Genomic DNA, 19,842 nt, shown 5'->3' with positions numbered 1-19,842 from the left:
TCTATTAAGGCTGTCTTTGATGATGATGAACATCGCCGTCATCTCTTTTTTGTTTTTAATGAATCACATTTAACGTATTACAATTTCTTTCTTGCCTTTTTCAGACCAACAGAGCGTGATGAAACAGAGCGCGTTATTCGAACAGCTTTAAAGGAAATCATGATGTCAGTTGATCTCGATGAAGTCACATCAAAGTACATTCGTGGACGTTTAGAGGAACATTTAGATATGGATTTAGGTGAATTTAAGTCATTTATTGATGAGGAGATGCTTGTGATATTAGGTCAAATGGACTCACCAACAGAAATATTTGAGCATGTCTATCTCGGTTCAGAGTGGAATGCTAGTAACTTAGAGGAACTACAGAGGAATGGGTGAGTATCATAATCATTGATTTGGTTGTAATGACGCATTATTTAGAGAAAGCTGTGACTTTTTGCTTGACTAATTGTGTTTTTAAATTTTAAGGGATTTTTTAATGTATTACAAGCTCAGCAAAATCACACAGAACTAATGCGCCATAATGACATTACAAAATTACTTAATATCCGTTCCATCTATTAATAGTACAATTATTTAATCCATTTACTTTTTTTTTCTCTATTTTCTTTATTTCAAACCATAACAGTGTCGGTCACATTCTCAATGTTACGAGAGAAATTGACAATTTCTTTCCTGGCATGTTTGACTACTGTAATGTACGCGTCTACGATGACGAAAAGACGGATTTGCTTAAGCATTGGGACAATACATTTAAGTACATTAATCGCGCAAAAATGGAAGGCTCTAAAGTGCTCGTACATTGTAAAATGGGAATTAGTCGATCAGCATCTGTAGTTGTAGCATATGCAATGAAAGCTTATAATTGGGATTTTTCACGGGCCATACAGCATGTTAAGGAGAAAAGAAACTGCATAAAGCCAAACAAAAATTTTTTAGCACAATTAGAGACGTATCAAGGAATACTTGATGCAATGAAAAATAAAGAGAAATTACAGCGTAGTAAAAGTGAAACAAATTTGAAGACAGATAATGCAAAAGATGGAAAAAGTTTGCCTGGCAGTGAACCAACACCATTAATTCAGGCCTTACAGCACAATAAAAATTCAACGTATCCATCAAGCAAAAAGGAAGCGAATTATTTAAAACGAATTCATCAACGACCGAGTAGTTCACCTGATATATCAAAATCTGCGAGTGAGACATTATCAATAGCAAAGCCTTTATCAATATCATTAGAAACACTCGTAACAGTTGATGTACAGGAACAACAGACTTGTGTCTCAGAAACAACAAATTTAAGATGGCCATCAAAAAACGGTCATTATTCCGTATCACAAAATCAAATAATTTATTTAGAGAATGAATCTGCAAATAATTCATTAATCGCAGGTTCACAGGAAGATACAACAACAATAGAAATGAATAAAACTGTGCCATTAGTGAGAAGCATCATTTCAGAGCTCGAACAACATCATGAAAAAATGAAAAGAAAGGAAGAGGATTTACAGGATCGTGAAACGTCACAGAAAAAGGAACCAGATATTGCTGAGGAGGTGAAACCAGATCAACCACAGGTATACACATGTTCAGCTGAAATTATTCGTCAAGATTCATTTGATACTGATAATAAACTAACTACAACAGCCATAAAACGATCTCCAAGTACGAAAAAGGAAAAAGATACATTTAGTAAGCAAGTTGATCGAGTTTTTGATCGTGAAGAGAAGCGTCAAAGTCGATTGGAACCAACTACATTGCAACAAAAGGACGGAACGAATTTTGTTTCACGGCAGAGTTCTTGGAGCAGTGTCGATTCAGCATGTATAATTGGAGATTTGCCTTCAAGAAATTCATCATGGGGTTCAGGTGATAATAATCGTCCATCAAGAAACTCATCGTGGGGATCATACGATACAGCAAAATTAGTACATCCTGTGACTGAGGACGTTATAATGATTGGTGGAAATTTTTCATATGGAAAAGATGATATTCCTTGGTATCCAGGGACCGTAAAAAGGACAAAGCAAAAGATTGAGGAGAAACAGAGTGCACCCATAACAAGATCATCATCATCAGGCTCATCATCTAATAATCAGCAACCAATGACGATTGATGCCAAAAACAACAATAATAATAATAATTTTAATGATAGTAATAATAAAATATTATGTGATATTAAAAAATCATTACTAATTGATAATTTATCGAATCGCACGAATAATAAAGGACCATCATTATCAACATCGCCAAAACAGCCGCATAAATTTGCGAAATTGCAACAATCATCGTCGGTATCGTCAGCTGCTATAAGCAGTAGTAAAGCACATACGAGATGTAAGAGTGAGGAATACTTAACTGCTCAACGAGCCATTTTATCAGCTGTTCATCGAAATAATGACAGAAATAATAATCGTAATAGTCAGCCATTATCAGCATCAGCGCCTGAAACATTTTGTCTAAATTTCATTAAAAATAACCGAAATATTGAGAATGAGATATCAACAACATCACTCAAATTACAACAGAGAAGACACAATTTAAAGAAATCGGCAACGGAATCGTGTACAGACGAGCAGCATGTCGGCGATAAGAAGAACAAGAAAGAGAATCAACAAATTGGAAAAGTGAAAAACTTGAAAATGAATTTTGAAGCAAAAGCGAACAATAGCAGCACCAACAATAATAATAATAATAATAGTAACAATAATAATAATATTAATAATAATAATAATAATGTTAATTCAGTCACATATCGTGAGAACAAGAAGAACAGTCATTCATTACCATCATCGCCAATTGCCATTCACATTGATGTCTCAGAATCAACAGGTAGTGGTTTTCCAGGCTCAAATTTAAGCGATATTAGTTCGGAAGATATTAATGTGCGCGGATTAGTCGATCGATATGAGGTTGGCAAGATTAAAACGTTTGTAACGCCAAACATCCGACAACGTCCAAAATCATTATACGATCCACGATTTCAGTTGAAAACGTCACAGGACAAAAAGGCAGCATTAATGATCTCACATCAAACAAAGGGCGATGACTTAAAGCAACGTCCACCAATTCCAATACAACCAATCGTTAAGAATGCATTGATGACAAGTAATTTGAATAATGTGTGTAGCACAAAGCAGTCCGTTGGTAATTGTCGTCGTATGCAGCAAGGAAAAACTCATCCATTATCAAAACTTGGCATAAATAAGCAAAGAATTAATACAAGTCAAGCTACTGCCTATAATACAATGTAATGTTTTCCTCTATCCTCTCTATCTCATCATAAAAATTCATTGTTTTGTCTCTCTAAAGATACAAATTCTTTTTTTGGATACTGTTTATAACCAACCAACCAAACCTTATGTCCATTTACAACCAAAAACAAGTTTAACTCTGTGCATATTGCACGGATGTTCCAAAAAAAAAAGTTTAATTCTGTGCATGTGCATGGATATTCCATAAAAAGTTTATAACTATAAAGTGAGATATAAAATACCATCCAAAATTGTTTTTTGATACACAAAAGTTTTTGAGAAAAACCAGAAAATAGCCAGTGCTTTAGAATTTTTTTTGTTTCATAAGAAATCATTAAATTATTCATAAAATCCATGATTTTTTGTGATTTATTTTAGATTGTAATTGTCCATGACAAGGATTGAGAACCTTCAATGATAAAAAAAAAAAAATTGTAAATGATTTTTATTATAAAATATTGGATCAAAATTGACTTAAAAGAAATGAAAAATTTGATGAATTTAATTAAATTTTTTGTTGTGTTTTTTTTTTTACTTCTACTTAATATCTGGAGACTGTTTTGTGTCATTTTTTAATGATTTTTTTTTAAAAGAATAAATAGCAAGAAAATTATGAATATGCAAAAAGAAATATGAATACGAAGTGTGCTCGAAAACCGAGAGACAAAATATTTATTAAAAAAAATTACAACTGACTTTTATTATAAGAAACATACGTTGCATACAAAATGTGAATTAAGATGTCTGGGATGATGAAAATGTCAGTAGATCTTTCATTTTGATTGCATACATTTGAGTCTAATTGCTTCAGTATTTTACTCAGCTATATTGCTTTTGAGTGAAGTGATCCTTTTAAGATTTGAATTAAAGCATTTTGAATGTTTGAGAACACTACAAATGTCTAAAATCTTAGAAAGCTGTTGTATGGTTTTCTCTTATTAAAAACTAATTTAACGGTTGAAATTTGAATTTATCATTTCAACTCAAAACCCTACAATTCCAAAGTAAACTGTTGAGCTGTTTTGTTAATTTTGAATTTCAAAAAACCGTTGAATTTTAAATAACTTTCAATTTCCTAAAATAGACTTTAATTTAACATATTGGAGATTTGTAAACACCAAACTCAATTAACCATGAATCTTCACAATTTTGCTAATAGCTTCAATGATTTTTATGAATGCTTTATATCTCTGCCATAAATTAATAAACCTATCTACATCATTTTCATCATCAACAGATTAATTTCGACCGAAGATGAAGGAAAATATAATTAGCACATCCGTAAAAGATCCAAGAAATTCCTATTAACTAGTCTTATCATAAACTTGTGTTTTTATGATTATCGACGAGCCTTAAGTGAAATAATAAAAAAAAGTAAAAAAGTTTCTTGTTTCTTCAATTTTTTATATAAACCTAAACAAAAAAAAAGTATGACTATATATTATATACAATTCATGCAAATTGAATCTTTTTTCACATATAATTGCGTCTTTATCTAGCGCTTTATTTGTTAATAAATGAACTTTTTTTTTGAGAATTTTCCTTTGAAAATTGTGAGAAAAATGAAAAATGATTCTTTGCGAGTGAGTTATTATTTTCTGTACAAAGTTTATTGTCCTTTTAAGCCATGTCGCTTTTCCTTTCTGAAAGAATGAATAAAAAAAATCGAATGATGCTAAAGCTAAAAGAAATTGAAATAAAAAAAAAGATTAAGTTTCTTATTATTAACAAATTAAATTTTTTATTTACAGGAGAGATTAATAGTGTAATTTACATTATTGAGCAATAAAGAGGATATGAAATTTTATTGCTTATTATTGCTTATGGATTATCAATTTACGTTTATTATCGTGTATTCAAGAATATTCTTGTGATGGTCAGGTAAATTTGGAGTCATTAAACGTGTTAGTTCCGCAAATTAGTTGATTTAATGATTGTTAATTTCAGCAGGAAAACCCGAATGAAATGAAGTCGAATTTACTGAACGAAAATTCAAAAGTATCATGGCCGTTAAAATTTGAATAAATTATGACCGTTAAAATTTGAACTATCAAAATTCTTTAATTTCATTAAATTTGGTAACTATAAATATTAAGGTAGGCACAGACATAATACTGACTCAGTTAGATTCTTAAAATATAAACTCCCAACAAATTAGATCTACATCTACAGCTTTGTCGTCTCACAAAGATCAGGATTGCTCTTAAATGTTTCAGCAACTTCAGCATCTCCCTCTGTCGTCGATGGAATCTTTCTCATCATTAAATAAATTGTTCTAAGAAAAGTAGTGAAAAAATCGTCACTTAATTAAGGAGAAATTAAAAGCTTATTAATACTCACATAAACATAATTAATGTCAACGTAAAGAAAAATTCACTAAGGAAATAAATGGCACCAATAAATGTATCGACAGTGTTCAGATACACAAAAGAATAGAGCGTGGGAAATACAAACGCCACAGAAGCTTCGATAACGCCGAGAATGCTAAACATTCGTCCCAACTCATCAGTTCCAATAACTTTTGATATAATTGATTTAATCACAATTGCCTTTGTGCTGACAAATAAGTCAATTGTTGTGGCTGCATAGAACATTTCAGTCGACGTTGCGAATGCCTGTGAAATTATATTAATTATTTTTAATTAATTCAGTAATAAAAATTATTATTGGGGGTCCTCGATATGAATAAACTTAATTCAAATAGTTCTGTAACGGAAATTCCAAAACAATTCAATTTTTCAAACCAAGGACCTCCTAATTAATTATATTAAATTCTTACATAAATTGGCTTGGCAATTAATGTGCAAATTGTTGAAATGATTCCAATCATGGCATCGGATATACCAATGAATTTACTAAATACTCCTACCATCAACATTGTACCTAATAAAGCCATTAGAGTACCATACGTAAGATGTAACGTGAACTTAATTCCATCCCAATTTATCTTCAATCGTGTGTACAAATATGTTAAATCACTCTCGCCAAGCGATGCCAAAAATGCAATATTACAGATTATTACAAGCCATATGAGATTCCGTAAATTGCCATCACGCCTCTTAAAAATGACGTCAATAAGTGCCAATGCAAGTGTGGGATCGAAGAATTCACGCAAAAATCCTTTTTTTGTTAATTCCGCTGTTGTCGTATCTTCTGCATCAGCTTTAGTCTTTATAGTATCAACAGGTGCATCCACGTTGTTATTGTCATTAACAAATGTTGGATTTTCATGTCCATTCACTTGCTGTTCGTTGTTAATAGTATTCGGTGCGATTGCTTTGACTTCCTCGAGTATGAAGATGATGTAGAGGATTCCAATAATATAAATAATCGCACATATCGTGAAGATCTCTGTAAAGAGATTTCAACTCATTAGACTTTTGACTATAAGTTTGACGAAAGAAGATGAACATTGACTTTTTATTCCGCGTGTGTACTTGAATGTTGTGTATTAAATGCTGTTCATTTTGGCTGCTTCATTTCCCGATTGTTTGTGATCGTGACATGCTAAGATAAATTTTAATCCTAGGATTAAAAATTGATCCTTGGATTTAATTTAAACCCTTATGATCCAGAACATTGCTGCAAAGTATTAGCAGGGCATTCATGTTCCGTCCACACATTCCAATCAAATTAAAAAGCGCTTCAAGTCAATCTCCATTTTGCAACTTTCAACAATTATCTAATAACAATCAACAATTACTTACTTGTATATCCAAGAACATTAAAGAGTACACTGAGTACAATGATGATGAATGGCACAGAAAGGGAGAATATCAAGAAGAATTTTTAAAAAAAATTACTGTGGTGTTATTTAAGAAAAAATGTTATGAATGATAAATTACCCAGAAGGAGGAATGGAGAGTAAAGGAACTAATGTCAAGAAGACGGTGAAACAGCCGAATCGAAATGTGCGATTTTCTTCTGTTGTCATTTGACTCAAGTAACTGTATACACCCATGAGCATTAAAGTTTGACCTAAACGAGGAATTGAAGTGGAATGTTAAGGCTTAACTGTCACATGGCTTCACATGGATTGTCAAAGTAACGGATTTAATTCAAATTTTATAGTTAAAAACCGATTGATTATTTGAATATTTGAAAACCGTTAATTTTGAATTCTAAATAAACGATTAAATTTAAATTTTTGACAACAGTTATATTTCAAATTTTCAAAAACCGTTAATTCAATAAAATATAGTAAACCTCCAAAAATTGATGGAATAACACGCTCCGCAAAGGCTGGTACCTCCATAGGTATCTCATACATAAATATGGAGCTCAGTAATAGAACAATTGACCCAATTAATTCACCAAGAATTGGCAGTAGCACCAACGGCTTTCGAATTCCTTTTTTGTCCGACCATCCACCCGCAAATAGCACAATAATTAATGGAAATATTGCTGAAATTGGTGCTCTTAGACCAAATACAACAGACAATAATTTTTGCGATTCCGTTTCAGCAATACAAACATCACGAGTAAGATTATAAATTGTATCGTTGATGAGATTTGCGTCAATTTCCGCTGCCAAATCAATTTCAGCACAGTCAATTCCATTAATCGATTTATCGATCATGTTGCGACATATTTCATCACTTTGGCCTAAATTTACGCGACATGCCTTTTCTAAATTTAAATTTTCCATCGCGACAATTAAAAGACATGATGGCAAAAACCAGCACAGTGTGAATGGTTCAACAGATATGTAACTGACAATTTTACGTATTGTTGCACGTACATCCGTTACAGCCATTTTTTCGTGACTTTATTAACTGAAGATACACGCGAGACTAAAATATTGTTACTTCGTTAATCCTTTTAGAGTTTTGGACGTTCTTCATATTATACTTTTATGCGACGTTCTTTAAGATGGTCATCTTGTCTCAAATTTTTATTTCTTCTCTCGCGGCAAACACGCGCATCACTATAATTGATTCATTATAATCATCAGTAAATATCAATGTATGTGCTCACATTGTATATGACTGAATGATTGAAGCTGTCATTATTGCTAGAGAATTGTAGATAATTAAGATCCAGTCATGCATGTGATGAGTTTGTTCAGTGTTGATTAGTTCTGTTTATGTGTTGTTACATCCATTTAAATTGTTTTTTATGGCTTTAGATTCATTTTTAATTTATTTGATCAGGATCCTGTTAGAAATTAATTTCTAATTTCTGATTCCATCTATTGTAAATTCTGAGAATGAATTAAAAACTGAAAACCCCAAATAATTGAATTATAGAGTTGGCACACAGGAATAAGCTAAGATTACTTACTATGTACGGGAGCCACTAACATCAGAGCTCTAAGTCGACTCGAATAATGTGTACATCAAAGAACGGAAATGACCCCTAAGAATAACAACCTGACATTAGAATTCGGCAAGATTTGAAAGCTTCCATCATACAACAATTCCACCTTGATGCCAACACTGAACTATAAGCATCATTAACCTTCCTTACTGACTTCTCAACTAGCCATATTACAGCATATTTCTTTATTTCTACTTAATCATCATTAAATCTTGTTTTTGAGTATTAGGGATCATCCATAAAGGATGTATTCGATGTTTCCATGAATTTCGGTATCTAGTTTCGATAGAGATCCTGAGAAGGATCCATGACATGGTATTCTTTGGTCCAATATTCCATTCTAAAATTAATATCCCTAACAGACAAGAAACATGCTTTCATGGTGCCTAAAAAATAGTATCTTTCCAGTTAAGATCTAATGGCTCTAGTTCTAATTTTTAAAATTTCAAGTTCTGACTTTTTCAACACTTAAGTTTCCAATTGTCTTAATCTCGTACCTTAAGTTGTTGATTTTATTAATTAATTGACATCATGTATGAACAGGCACTAAGATATCTTGAGAATATTTGAGAGGGATGTACCGAAATTCTTGACTAATGATTCCATTGACTTCTATTGCCTGTAATATGTTTAAATGCCGAAAAAATTACTTCAACCAAATCTTATTCACCTTTTTATAGACATTACGTGTAGTCTGTTAAGAACTGTTTATAGCAATATTGATTATTAATTCCATATGATTTTCCTATTGTTGATTTTTTGTTTTTTAGAAAAGAAAAGTAATAAGATTGCGATATTGTACGTGACAAGTAATTGAAGTAGTTTGTAATGTCAAGTATTAATGAATTAATTGCTACGTTTATTATCACATAAAATCGAAATAGTCTTTTAAGTGCTTTTTTTTAATTCGTGATTTTTTGTCACGTTTATGAAATGAGGAAAAGCTTACATTAAAATTGGAGATAAATTGAGGTGAGAAATGACGTAAATTTTAAGTTGAAGTATTTTTTTCCCATGAGTCATTGTGATGTGAGTTTGCACAATCAAATTAAGGATTGCAAAAAGTAAATTTTGTGTTTTGGAACCATACAAATGTTTATGTTTGTTGAAATTGTAGGGTTTTGGGTAATTTTTAATTGATTGAATTGAAAACTGATTTCAAAACCTTATAAATTTAAATTCCTGTTGAATGGTTTTAATCCAAATTCAAACATTTGTAAGGTTTTCAAGTCTCAAACTCGTAAATATCATCATAATCCTTCCTTATAAGCTCAAGTAGCACTCAAAAAACAGTCAACATTCCAAAACAACTCGACAACAATCAACTATGCAGAGAGAGACAGCACACAACCTATTCATTCAGCCGTTTAAACGTTTTTGTTAGCATATTCCACTGAAAAGGAACTAATTAAATACTTAGGAATAATAAGCTTGCATGCTTCAAAAACTTTTTAAAGCAGCAAGAGGAAGAAATAGTAAAAGACTTAATTTCTTGTATAAAAAAAGAAGTTTATTGTTGCTTCAACGAATGTTTCTTTTTTTTGTGGAATCAACTAATATGTATCAATCTGAAATAAAAGTTCTTGATTGAAATACTGAAGCTAACCTATTGTGTATAACTTTTTTTTTATATAATTGTACGAATTTTGAATTAAAATATAGATCGGAAATAATATAGAACAAGAAAGTAACAGGCATTTTATAGGCATTAATATTGAGTAGTAAAGTAATGTCTTTCAACACTGTATGTCCATGATTGTTATCTCTTTAACTGCAACATGTTGCAGGTGTTGGATCAAGTCCTGAACTCTTTGTGATATTCAGACGAGTAAATTCTTCAGCAACTGTTGGATGAATGCCGACAGTATTTTTAAGGATCTTCATTGTGATGCCTGATTTTAATGCAGCTGCAAAACCTTGAATGATTTCACCAGCAACTGGTCCCAAGAAGTGCATACCAACAATTTTCTCATCACCTCCTTTTAATGCAACAGCTTTTAAGTAACAATAACGAACGGAACGTTGTGGAACGAAAAATTCAGTTGGTTTGTAATAAGCATGATAAACTTCAATGTTATCAGCACCGTGTCTTTCAATAGCAACCTCTTCACTCAATCCAACACATCCATATTCGAGTGGGGAAAATACAGTCGTAGCAACATCATCATAATCCATAACTTCATCGGAATTATTAAAGAGATGTCTTGCAATAATTCTGCCAGCATTAATTGCAACTGGAGTTAATTCAGGCTTCTTATAAAGAACATCACCAACTGCATAAATATTATCTATATTAGTCTTTGAGTTTACATCAACATCAACCTTTCCTTCGATGACATTAACGCCAGCACTAGCAAGTTGCATGTCATCAACTAAGGCATATCGTCCAATTGCGAATAAAACTGTATCATACGTATCTTGATGAATTTCTTCTGGTTTGTCATTGAATGCCCATTTAACTAACAATTTTCCATCATCTTGTTTCTCAACGGCATAAGGTTTGGATCCCATGTGGAAAACGACACCTTTTTCTTCCATAGATGTCTTAATCATATCTGACATTTGTCTGTCAAATCCACGCAAAACGATTGAACGTACAAGAATTGTTGATTCATATCCTAATCCTTTGAGGAAACCAGCACATTCTAAACCGATATCTAAAAAGATGATGACATAGTTCAGTATTATTTTGCAATAATTAAATCAAATCTATAAATATCAACTTACATCCGCATCCAACGACGAGTGTTTTGCCTGGTTCACGATCTAATGAGAAAATGTCATCACTTGTAACGCCATATTCTGTTGCTCCCGGAATATCTGGATATTTTGGACGTCCACCACATGCAATAACAACATACTTGGCATTCAATGTACGTTCCTTTTTGTTCTTCATGACAACATGAACATTATGATTATCTTTAAAGTAACCAAGGCCATTGATATATTCAACTTTCTTATCACGCAAATCAACTCTTGTCACCCAATTGACGGATTTAATGTGATTTTGAACTGATTCTGTCAATTTTGTCCAATTGATCTTTTCTGGCTTCTCGAGTTCCCATCCGTATGCCTTTGAGTCCTGTAAATAAACAATTTATCATTAGTTATCAAGGTTGTCAAAGTGTACGTCAATAAACTTACATGAATGGCTTCTCCAAGAAGAGAGGCTTGATGCATGAGTTTTTTAGGAATACAACCGACATTTACACATGTTCCTCCGAGACCCCACTTTGTTCCCTGTTAAATAAAAGTAAATTAAAAACATGTTAATGAGCATACGCAGATTAAAGTGAAATGATAAAGCATACCAATGGCGTTGGTTTGACGAAATCAAGTACGGCAACTTTCGCTCCTAATTGTGCTGCTTCTTTTGCACAGGCTAATCCACCGGAACCGCCTCCAATTACGACCAAGTCGTATTCATAAGTTTGACCATCTAAAATTTTAAAATAATTATCAATACAGGCTGTCGAATCAATACAGGATATTAATTTTAGACGCATTGTTATGCTAATAAACAGATGCTAATAAGTTTGTTTTTGATGAAGCTATTTTTAATATAGTAATTAATGATTATCTACTTGAACTTTTTTCATTAACTAATGCGACGTATTACTGTCAAAACTTGTTATAATTTTACTGTTGTCAAGGATACTCTTGTAATTTTATCATATCTTTTATCGATATATTGCATGACATTTGCCTTTTGACTTTCCGATCATAATTAAATTACTTTTCGACATAAAGTTTTCGGTTGTTATCAATTTTTTAATCAAAATCTTTTTGTGACGTCATAATCGTGAGGATTGTCATTCGTCATCGTTATAAGCACTTTAGGCAATGATTGTTTAAGATAAATGAGCTAATTATCTTTAATTATTGCGCAATCATGGATTGTGAAGAACTTACTGGAACTTAAAAATCTAAAAGTTGTTAACCTTAGATTTGTGATGAAATTGCCCTTAAATTGTAAAGTAGCTGTTCTAGATGCAATATTAACACTATTCTTTAATAAATTTAGCACAGTCATCTTGTATATTTAACTAATTAATGAATAATTCATTGAAAAATTCTTTGAAAACTTTCCGATTTCTAGCACAATTTTTTTTTCTCGCAAACTATGACTGTAAATATACTTTTTTCTCGACTAATACATCCACAGAACACTCAAATTTAGTCTTCGTTTTCCTCACAATTTCTTAGTAAACTCAAAACTTTTGATCGAATCAGTTTCTACTTTTTCCACATTTTTCAGTGATATTTTATCGATTTTTAAAGTAATAAATCAAATATGAGGTCAATTTTAGTCACTGGATGTAATCGCGGTCTTGGTTTAGGTCTTATTAAGAGTTTAATAAAACATGAGAAATCACCAGAATATATTTTTGCAACATGCAGGAATATAAGCGCTGCCGATGTAAGTATAATTTTACATACCTTGTGTAATTGGTGCCATTATTATTGATATAAAATAAACAACAGTTAACTTAACTATGGAAATTCTCGTTTAAAATGATGACGGGATGAATGAAAACTAAAAATTTATACGCTTATTGCGGAATTTTTGTGGACTGGAAGTTGAGTGAGCGAGTTTATCACACATACAATTAAACACTGGAAATACTGGATTGCTTAGAAAAATTTAAATTTCAAAAAACTGTTATGACTAGAAACGAAACTCAAATGCTTTTTTCTCGCTCAATTGTTACTATAATTAACTAATATTTGTAGCGTAAAAACTTTATTGGATCCCACACTGTTTAAACTATTCCCCAGTAAATTAGGTTAAATATTTTTTAATCATCAACGGTCACAATCATTTTGAAAAGACACTAAAATGTAAATTTTTAAAAACACTCAAGAATCTTTAAAGATTTTGAATGAAATTTAATATTTTAACATAGTTACCATTCTTGACAGTTATTACTGATGCTATCATTGGTAATGAGATCACATGAAATTTCCTTATTAATGCTTTAAACATGCTTTAAGTTACATAATTTATAAAAACCTCCAAAATATTAAAATTTTCACTCATAAATTATTTAAATTTTTTCTACCCGTTAGGAATTGAAAAATATAGCAGCAAGCAATGATAAAGTTCGTCTCATAGAGATTGATTTAAAGAATTATGACAAGTATCCTGAGGTTGTTAAACAAGTCGGAGATGTTGTTAAGGACGAAGGACTTAATGTCCTCTTCAATAGTGCTGGAATCAGTCCACGTTCATCATTCATCGGTATTAAAGGATTAAAAGCCAGTGAACTGATGGATACTTATGCTGTCAATTGTGTTGCTCCATTGATGCTGTCCAAAGCATTTATACCATTATTGAAAATGGCATCTGATAAAAATAAGTCATCGCCTTTAGGTGTTGGCCGTGCTGCAATTATAAACATGAGTTCCATACTTGGATCGATTAAATTGAATACTGATGGATCACTTTATCACTATAGAGTAACTAAATCAGGCGTTAATGCAGCAACAAAGTCATTGAGCATTGATTTGAAGAATGATAAGATTATGGCAACTGCTTTGCATCCAGGTATGATTTGTTGATTTGGAGTTGTTGAGTTTGAGCATGTTTGTGTCTTTTTACTGTATATCCTCAATAATTGTGATTAATTCTGGAGAATTTTCGCTATAATTAAGGAAGTTTGTTTGAGAACCTTACAAATGTTTCAATGTGAAATAATTTGTAAGGTTCTAAAATTCAAATATTTCAAAAGACCATGCTGGAACATCAAATTAACTGACTCAGACACAAAAATTAAATTCTAATAAGAATCTGTCTATTTTAGGATGGGTAAAGACTGACATGGGAGGACCAAAAGCACCTTTGGAAGTGGAAGAAAGCTGCGATAAAATGGTTGAGACATTATTCAACCTGACTGATACACACAATGGTGCATTTATTCAATACGATGGTAAGTCATTGCCATGGTAAGAAGGAGATAAAATACGATATTAGATGAAAAGTAGAGGCTGCCTTAATTAAAATTAAAAGTAAATTTATTATCATTATAATTAATATAATTATGTTTCATAATCTTAATAAATCCCATTGAAAATCTTATTTTTGTTTGAGCTTTTCTATTGCCAAAATCTCCATTTGTTGATTCAATTAATTACAGTTGACTTGCCAAAAACATGTCCTAAATGATGAGATTCTTCACTTATTAATGCTTAATTAAATGACTCGGATAAATTGAAGTAAAAGGACATACTGGTGCACATTTTTGTAGATTCCAAAATTTAATTTTGTTATGTTTTCACTTCCAATTTGTGTATGCTCGGGCCTGAACGGTTTTTTTAATCTCTTGAACAATGAAGTATCCATAATCTTCGCATAAATCAATAGTACAAATGATGTGTTGCTTAATTTCCTGTGAAAAATTTCAATAATTTTAAATTCAATATCTTTGCATAAAGCTTGAATTTATGTCATTACATTGAAATTGCTTAGTGTTTTTCTCATGTATTGCAACCTCATGATTCCTCACGTCATTCTCTCGATAAAATGTTGCATTACAGTACCGACATAGGAACGACCTGTGATGAGATTTCTGATGCGTCTGTAAATTATTAGCTGATTTAAACTTCTTGGAACACGTCGGACATTGGAAGTTTTTGTCTGTGGTATTGTGAACTATCTCTTGATGCTAAAAATAATGTTTTTATACATTTAGAAAATAATGTCAATAAAATTCATAAATAATGTTAATTAAATTTTATGTTTTTCGAACCATCAATCACACACAGCGTCCAACGACTGAACGTTTACAGCATTACAATATACAAAAATATTGTGATAAGTATCAAGCAAAAGACACTCGTATCCATTCTCGTTTGTCATTTGATGATACAGCATTAAGCATAAAACATAAATATTATGCTAAATTTTACCTTAGCCAGATGATGCTTTGTCATAAATCGTTTTGTGCATTTTACTCCGGATGCCTCAAAATTGCAACAAAAATTTCGTTCCCGCTGTGGTCCATGTATATTTCTTAAATGCGTCGCTAATATATACTTATTGGAAAAATTTTTGTTACACTCTCGACAAATATTCATGATTTTTTCTTTGATAAAAAATGATATACAGGACCAATGGAAAAAAAAGATACAAGGAGCTTGCCACTTTTCAAAAGGATTGAATATTAAGGGGGATATTGTGCAAGAAAAAAAACATCAGATTGGAAAACTCAAACAAAATAGGAATTAAGAAGAAAAAATTTGAAATTTTAAAATTCGTTACACTTTGTTGGATTGACTGCAAAAGTTTACCTCATAAATTGTCAATAATTTAGATGTTCACCTTAACAATTGTCGACAGTTAATCATTGATGTGAGAATAATTACATTTGCCGTTTCTCTTTTGCTAATTAGTCAACTATAATTAGATTTTACATTGATGTTTCGGAGATATGACAAATTTAAGTGGAAATGACAAAAAGGATATCGCACGTGGGTCAATTAAATGTTTGTCAATCAAAATCAATAATGAACTGATTTCCTTATTCATTTCTAACTGCTTTAGAATTTTTGAAAATTTAACGGATTCTATGAATTTGAATCTTGACGAATTTAAAAGTAGCGAATTTTTAAATTTCAACGGTTTTCAAAAATTTGAATTACTAACGGATTTGAAACTTTTAAATTACCAAAGGTTTTCAAAATTTTAAATTTGAAGTTCAAATTTTGAACTTTAAGAATTTTGAAAATAATTCAAATTTTTGAAAACCGTTAAATTTTTGAATTCACAAAATCAGTTAAAAATCATCAAATGAAACCAAATCCAATCAATCACTTATGTCAAACCACAAACAGACTCAACAATTTGAGTAAACAGTACAGCTGTAATTAAATGTTTACCACTAAAGTTTCACAGCACATCGGTGTAAATTTGTTCAACAATACATGACACATCATGTCAATCAAATTGATGTTGTTTGATTATTCTGTAATGGAAATTTCAATTTTCGTCTTCGTTCAAGATGCGTTAATATCAAATGAATTAGTCATTAAATGTCTCAATCAACCTTTGACCGTTCATCATTAATCAAAGACCATTGACCCAGCAGAGATTAAAGGAAAAAGTCACGAAAGTTTTGATGTGTTTTCTACACTTTATTACAGTTTTTCGTCTGATTTTTTTTTTAATTATCATATTAAATTATATACATAATAATGCAATGATTTTATGATGCAAAAATATAATTATGTAACTTTTTTTTTATTCTCTTCTACCAATCATGTTACCAGTATAATTAAGTGTGTAAGTAATACTATTTTCATATAGTGTTATGGGAAATTTTTTATTAATAATAAAGATCCTTTCTTTTTTTGTTATTTTTCATCTTTCTACTTCTTTTTTATGTATAACTGTTTTTTTTTTTAAATTTAATTAAAATTTATATTCTGAACATGTTGTACCTGTGATTTATGTAAGAGCAGTGAACTTTTAAAGCTCATCATTTTTTATTTTTTTTTAAAGTTTGATTTAAATTAAACATTTTTTTTTTTTGAAAGAACATGATTTAATGTTTTTTCTTTGCATAGCGAACAATCGGAAAAAATATATAATATATTTTAAGTAGAAATCAACGACTGGAATTGATTTAGAATCGCTTACTGAATGTGACATTTATGGAAGTGAATTGAATTTAATTTTCGAAGTGAACTCTGATTTTGAAAAATTAAATTTCGTGGTATTTAAGCATAAATAATTTGGGAAATGAGATAAAATTTGCTCTTTTAAAGGTTTGAAATTAACGGTGATTTCAAATTCAAAAATGATTTAAAACCATACAATTCCAAAAGTTTTTACAAAAACTATTGTAGGGTTTTAAAAATTCAAAAACTTTTTTAACGGTTTTTGGTGAAATATTAAGAAAGGTTGAAATTTAATTAATTCATTCAGCAACCAATTCCAAACAAAGTTCAATCATTTAGCATAAAACCGATACTTCTTACACAGAAGCCTATTAACCATCTAAGTATATATTTCAAACGAAATAATTGGAAATTTTGATCATCATTAATTAAGGTATCCTTTATTATAATTATTATTTTGAGGTACTTTCTGAAAGAACCAGAAGGAAATACATTTTTTTCTTTTTTTTTATTCGTTTACTTCTTTATGCCATCAAAAACACAAATCGATATTTTGTATCCAATGTTCATCTAAAAAAATTGTTGGCCTAATCGCAAGTCAATTTTATCAAATTTATTTACTTTTTATTTTTTTTGTATTACCTTGTATTTAATATTATTATTAAATATTAATATTATGCATTTAAATGTAAAGTCTCTAGGGTTCACATAATCCAGTTTTTCATCAATTTATTATACTTGATCTAATTTCATTTATTTTTTTAAGGATATTAATTCTTTGAAGCCACAGTCAACGTACATTTGAGTTTTTTTTTTTTTTTTATTCTGTCATGTTTACAATTTTAAATTACATTATGCCAAATAAAAAGTCATTCCCGATTCTCGCGATACTCATTCATTCTACAGATACATATTAAATTTAATTATTTTATAGTTTTGGTAAACAAAATGTTCTTGATGATTAACAAATCGACATGATGACGAACCTTAAAATTTTCTTAACTTTTTTTTTGTCTATTCTATCCAAAAATGTGTCTAATAATAATGTGTATAATTAAAAAAAATGGCACCGGCCAAAATATTTTTTTCATTTTTTTATCGTCTACGTACACCATTTTTCAGTCTCTCGCAATATAACTTACGGAAAGTTTTTCATGTATTTTGATATGAAAAATGAGTGTTTTAAATTAAAAATTTTTGTAACGGATATTTGGTTTTTGAAAATTGATCAAATTTGAGTGGTTAAAAACCTTATAAATTCCATTTATTTTGAAATTTTCTGTATAAAAATCCGATAAAAGTCAATTCCATTTCAATGAAAACTGTATAAATTCTGAATTTATATTGAAAACCATACAACAGCAAAGTGTTTTATTAAGAAATTTGAATTTTTCAGAATCATTAGAAGCTAACTGTGATCAAAGAATTAAGTTCATTCAATGACACGACAGAATTTTTAAACTAAAATTAAAAAGCCTTCAATCAATTATTTTAAATAATTTATCGAATTTAGCGCATAATTGTGTGCTCAAAAGTGAAAAAAGCTAAATATCCTTGAATGTCAACTTCTTCACATCCAATAAAATCGATAAAAATGTTCTTAAAAAAGTCCTAAGAACGAAAAAAAATTCCGATGAGATGAATAAGCATAAATTATTCAAGCACAACCATCCCCGTCAAGACGATTGATCCTTTTTCTCAATATTATTTTAAAAACGAGAGATTAAGTTACTTGTCGTTATTTTGGTATTCACACAAAATCGAATTAACAGCACGTGATGCGTATACGAAATAAAGATATACTGTTGCTCTTTAACATTCTATAACCTTTGTTCTGCGAACTGTCTCCATAACTACAATAGATATTGTTAACAAAATTTATCATTTAAAATGATCTGAAACGTTCAATTTGAATAAATGTTTCAATTTGGAAGAGGAAAAAAGGATGAAGTTTGAGTTCAGAATGAACGAAATTGTCATGTACCGACCACATTATTATGTATCACGGATTATGGAGCATTTTATAACATAAACAGACCGTAGGAAGCTATTCTTCTTGGAATAAGACTGTTCAATACAGGCCAAGTAGACTTGAAGACGTGAGACAACAGTACCCGGGTATAAAGTATGCAAACGAAGTTAGTCTTTCGAAATATTCTATAAATAAACAATCAAAATACACATTAAAGCTTAACTATGGATAAATCCTTTGAAGCACTTAAAGTGCCCAAAAAAAATAAAAAGTTTTATGCCTTGGCTTGCTTAATTTCTCACGATTGAAACACTACATATAAAATGGTGGGATAAAATTTTTTTTTCTATAAATTATGAAATACTAATTTTAATTATTTTAAGGTTTATTACTTAAAATTTAATAATTTTTTTTTGCCTCTTTCTAATAAAAAAGTTTCTTTTTTTTTGAGCTTTTAGCTTAATTTTCTTCATCTAAATTAAATTCATTTATGATGATCACGCATGCATTAAATGAAAATTTAGTTGTTTTGTCTTGAAACAAATCACTATAAACTATATATAATTTGTAAGTTTTCATGTTCTTTAAATGTATAAATTATCATAACTAAAATTAAGTATGTTATTCATCATCACAATCTGTTTATAATAAGAGAATTTTAGTTTTCATATTTCACGA

General features: G+C 30.3%; 4 protein-coding genes and 1 long non-coding RNA gene across 8 annotated transcripts in view; 2 read left to right on the top strand and 3 right to left on the bottom strand.

Moving 5' to 3' along the window:
- The window catches only part of ssh (Protein phosphatase Slingshot), a 36,001-nt gene extending 31,049 nt beyond the window's left edge, over positions 1-4,952 (top strand). For 2 of the 3 annotated variants that reach the window (XM_070646264.1, XM_070646263.1), the window contains exons 7-8: positions 105-374; positions 629-4,952. In XM_070646264.1, the coding sequence (XP_070502365.1) occupies positions 105-374; positions 629-3,254 (2,896 nt within the window). In that variant the 3' untranslated portion in view covers positions 3,255-4,952. The remainder of the gene's footprint in view (positions 1-104; positions 375-628) is intronic. The other variant, XR_011544825.1, reaches the window with a different exon arrangement.
- Positions 4,953-5,008: 56 nt separating this feature from the next.
- Positions 5,009-8,054, bottom strand: LOC139095018 (lysosomal proton-coupled steroid conjugate and bile acid symporter SLC46A3-like). The gene is made up of 6 exons (XM_070646266.1): positions 7,461-8,054; positions 7,100-7,232; positions 6,962-6,990; positions 6,034-6,605; positions 5,595-5,869; positions 5,009-5,529 (listed from the first exon to the last, which is right to left on the bottom strand). The coding sequence occupies exons 1-6, from the start codon at positions 8,008-8,010 to the stop codon at positions 5,421-5,423; spliced, it is 1,668 nt and encodes a 555-aa protein (XP_070502367.1). The 5' UTR covers positions 8,011-8,054; the 3' UTR covers positions 5,009-5,420.
- Positions 8,055-10,061: 2,007 nt separating this feature from the next.
- On the bottom strand, positions 10,062-13,173 carry Trxr1 (Thioredoxin reductase 1). 2 transcript variants are annotated; one of them, XM_070646091.1, is made up of 5 exons: positions 13,014-13,173; positions 11,885-12,012; positions 11,718-11,813; positions 11,301-11,655; positions 10,062-11,230 (listed from the first exon to the last, which is right to left on the bottom strand). In XM_070646091.1, exons 1-5 carry the CDS (start codon positions 13,030-13,032, stop codon positions 10,341-10,343), a joined length of 1,488 nt encoding a protein of 495 aa, XP_070502192.1. In that variant the 5' UTR covers positions 13,033-13,173; the 3' UTR covers positions 10,062-10,340. The 2 variants fall into 2 exon arrangements, with proteins under 2 accessions (XP_070502192.1, XP_070502191.1); XM_070646090.1 differs by lacking the exon at positions 13,014-13,173 and adding an exon at positions 12,486-12,711.
- Positions 12,772-14,652, top strand: sni (SDR family oxidoreductase sniffer). The gene is made up of 3 exons (XM_070646092.1): positions 12,772-12,993; positions 13,644-14,121; positions 14,378-14,652. The coding sequence occupies exons 1-3, from the start codon at positions 12,868-12,870 to the stop codon at positions 14,521-14,523; spliced, it is 750 nt and encodes a 249-aa protein (XP_070502193.1). The 5' UTR covers positions 12,772-12,867; the 3' UTR covers positions 14,524-14,652.
- Positions 14,571-15,736, bottom strand: LOC139094880 (uncharacterized). The gene is made up of 3 exons (XR_011544802.1): positions 15,483-15,736; positions 15,028-15,238; positions 14,571-14,962 (listed from the first exon to the last, which is right to left on the bottom strand). It is a non-coding gene; the product is annotated as an uncharacterized lncRNA (long non-coding RNA).
- Positions 15,737-19,842: the final 4,106 nt, after the last annotated feature.

This window comes from Chironomus tepperi, unplaced genomic scaffold (assembly GCF_022539635.2).
Source record: "Chironomus tepperi strain 1889 unplaced genomic scaffold, CSIRO-AGI_Ctep_v1 contig_359, whole genome shotgun sequence".
Classification (NCBI taxonomy): Eukaryota; Metazoa; Arthropoda; class Insecta; order Diptera; family Chironomidae; genus Chironomus; species Chironomus tepperi.
This window is presented reverse-complemented; position numbering and strand designations above follow the sequence as displayed.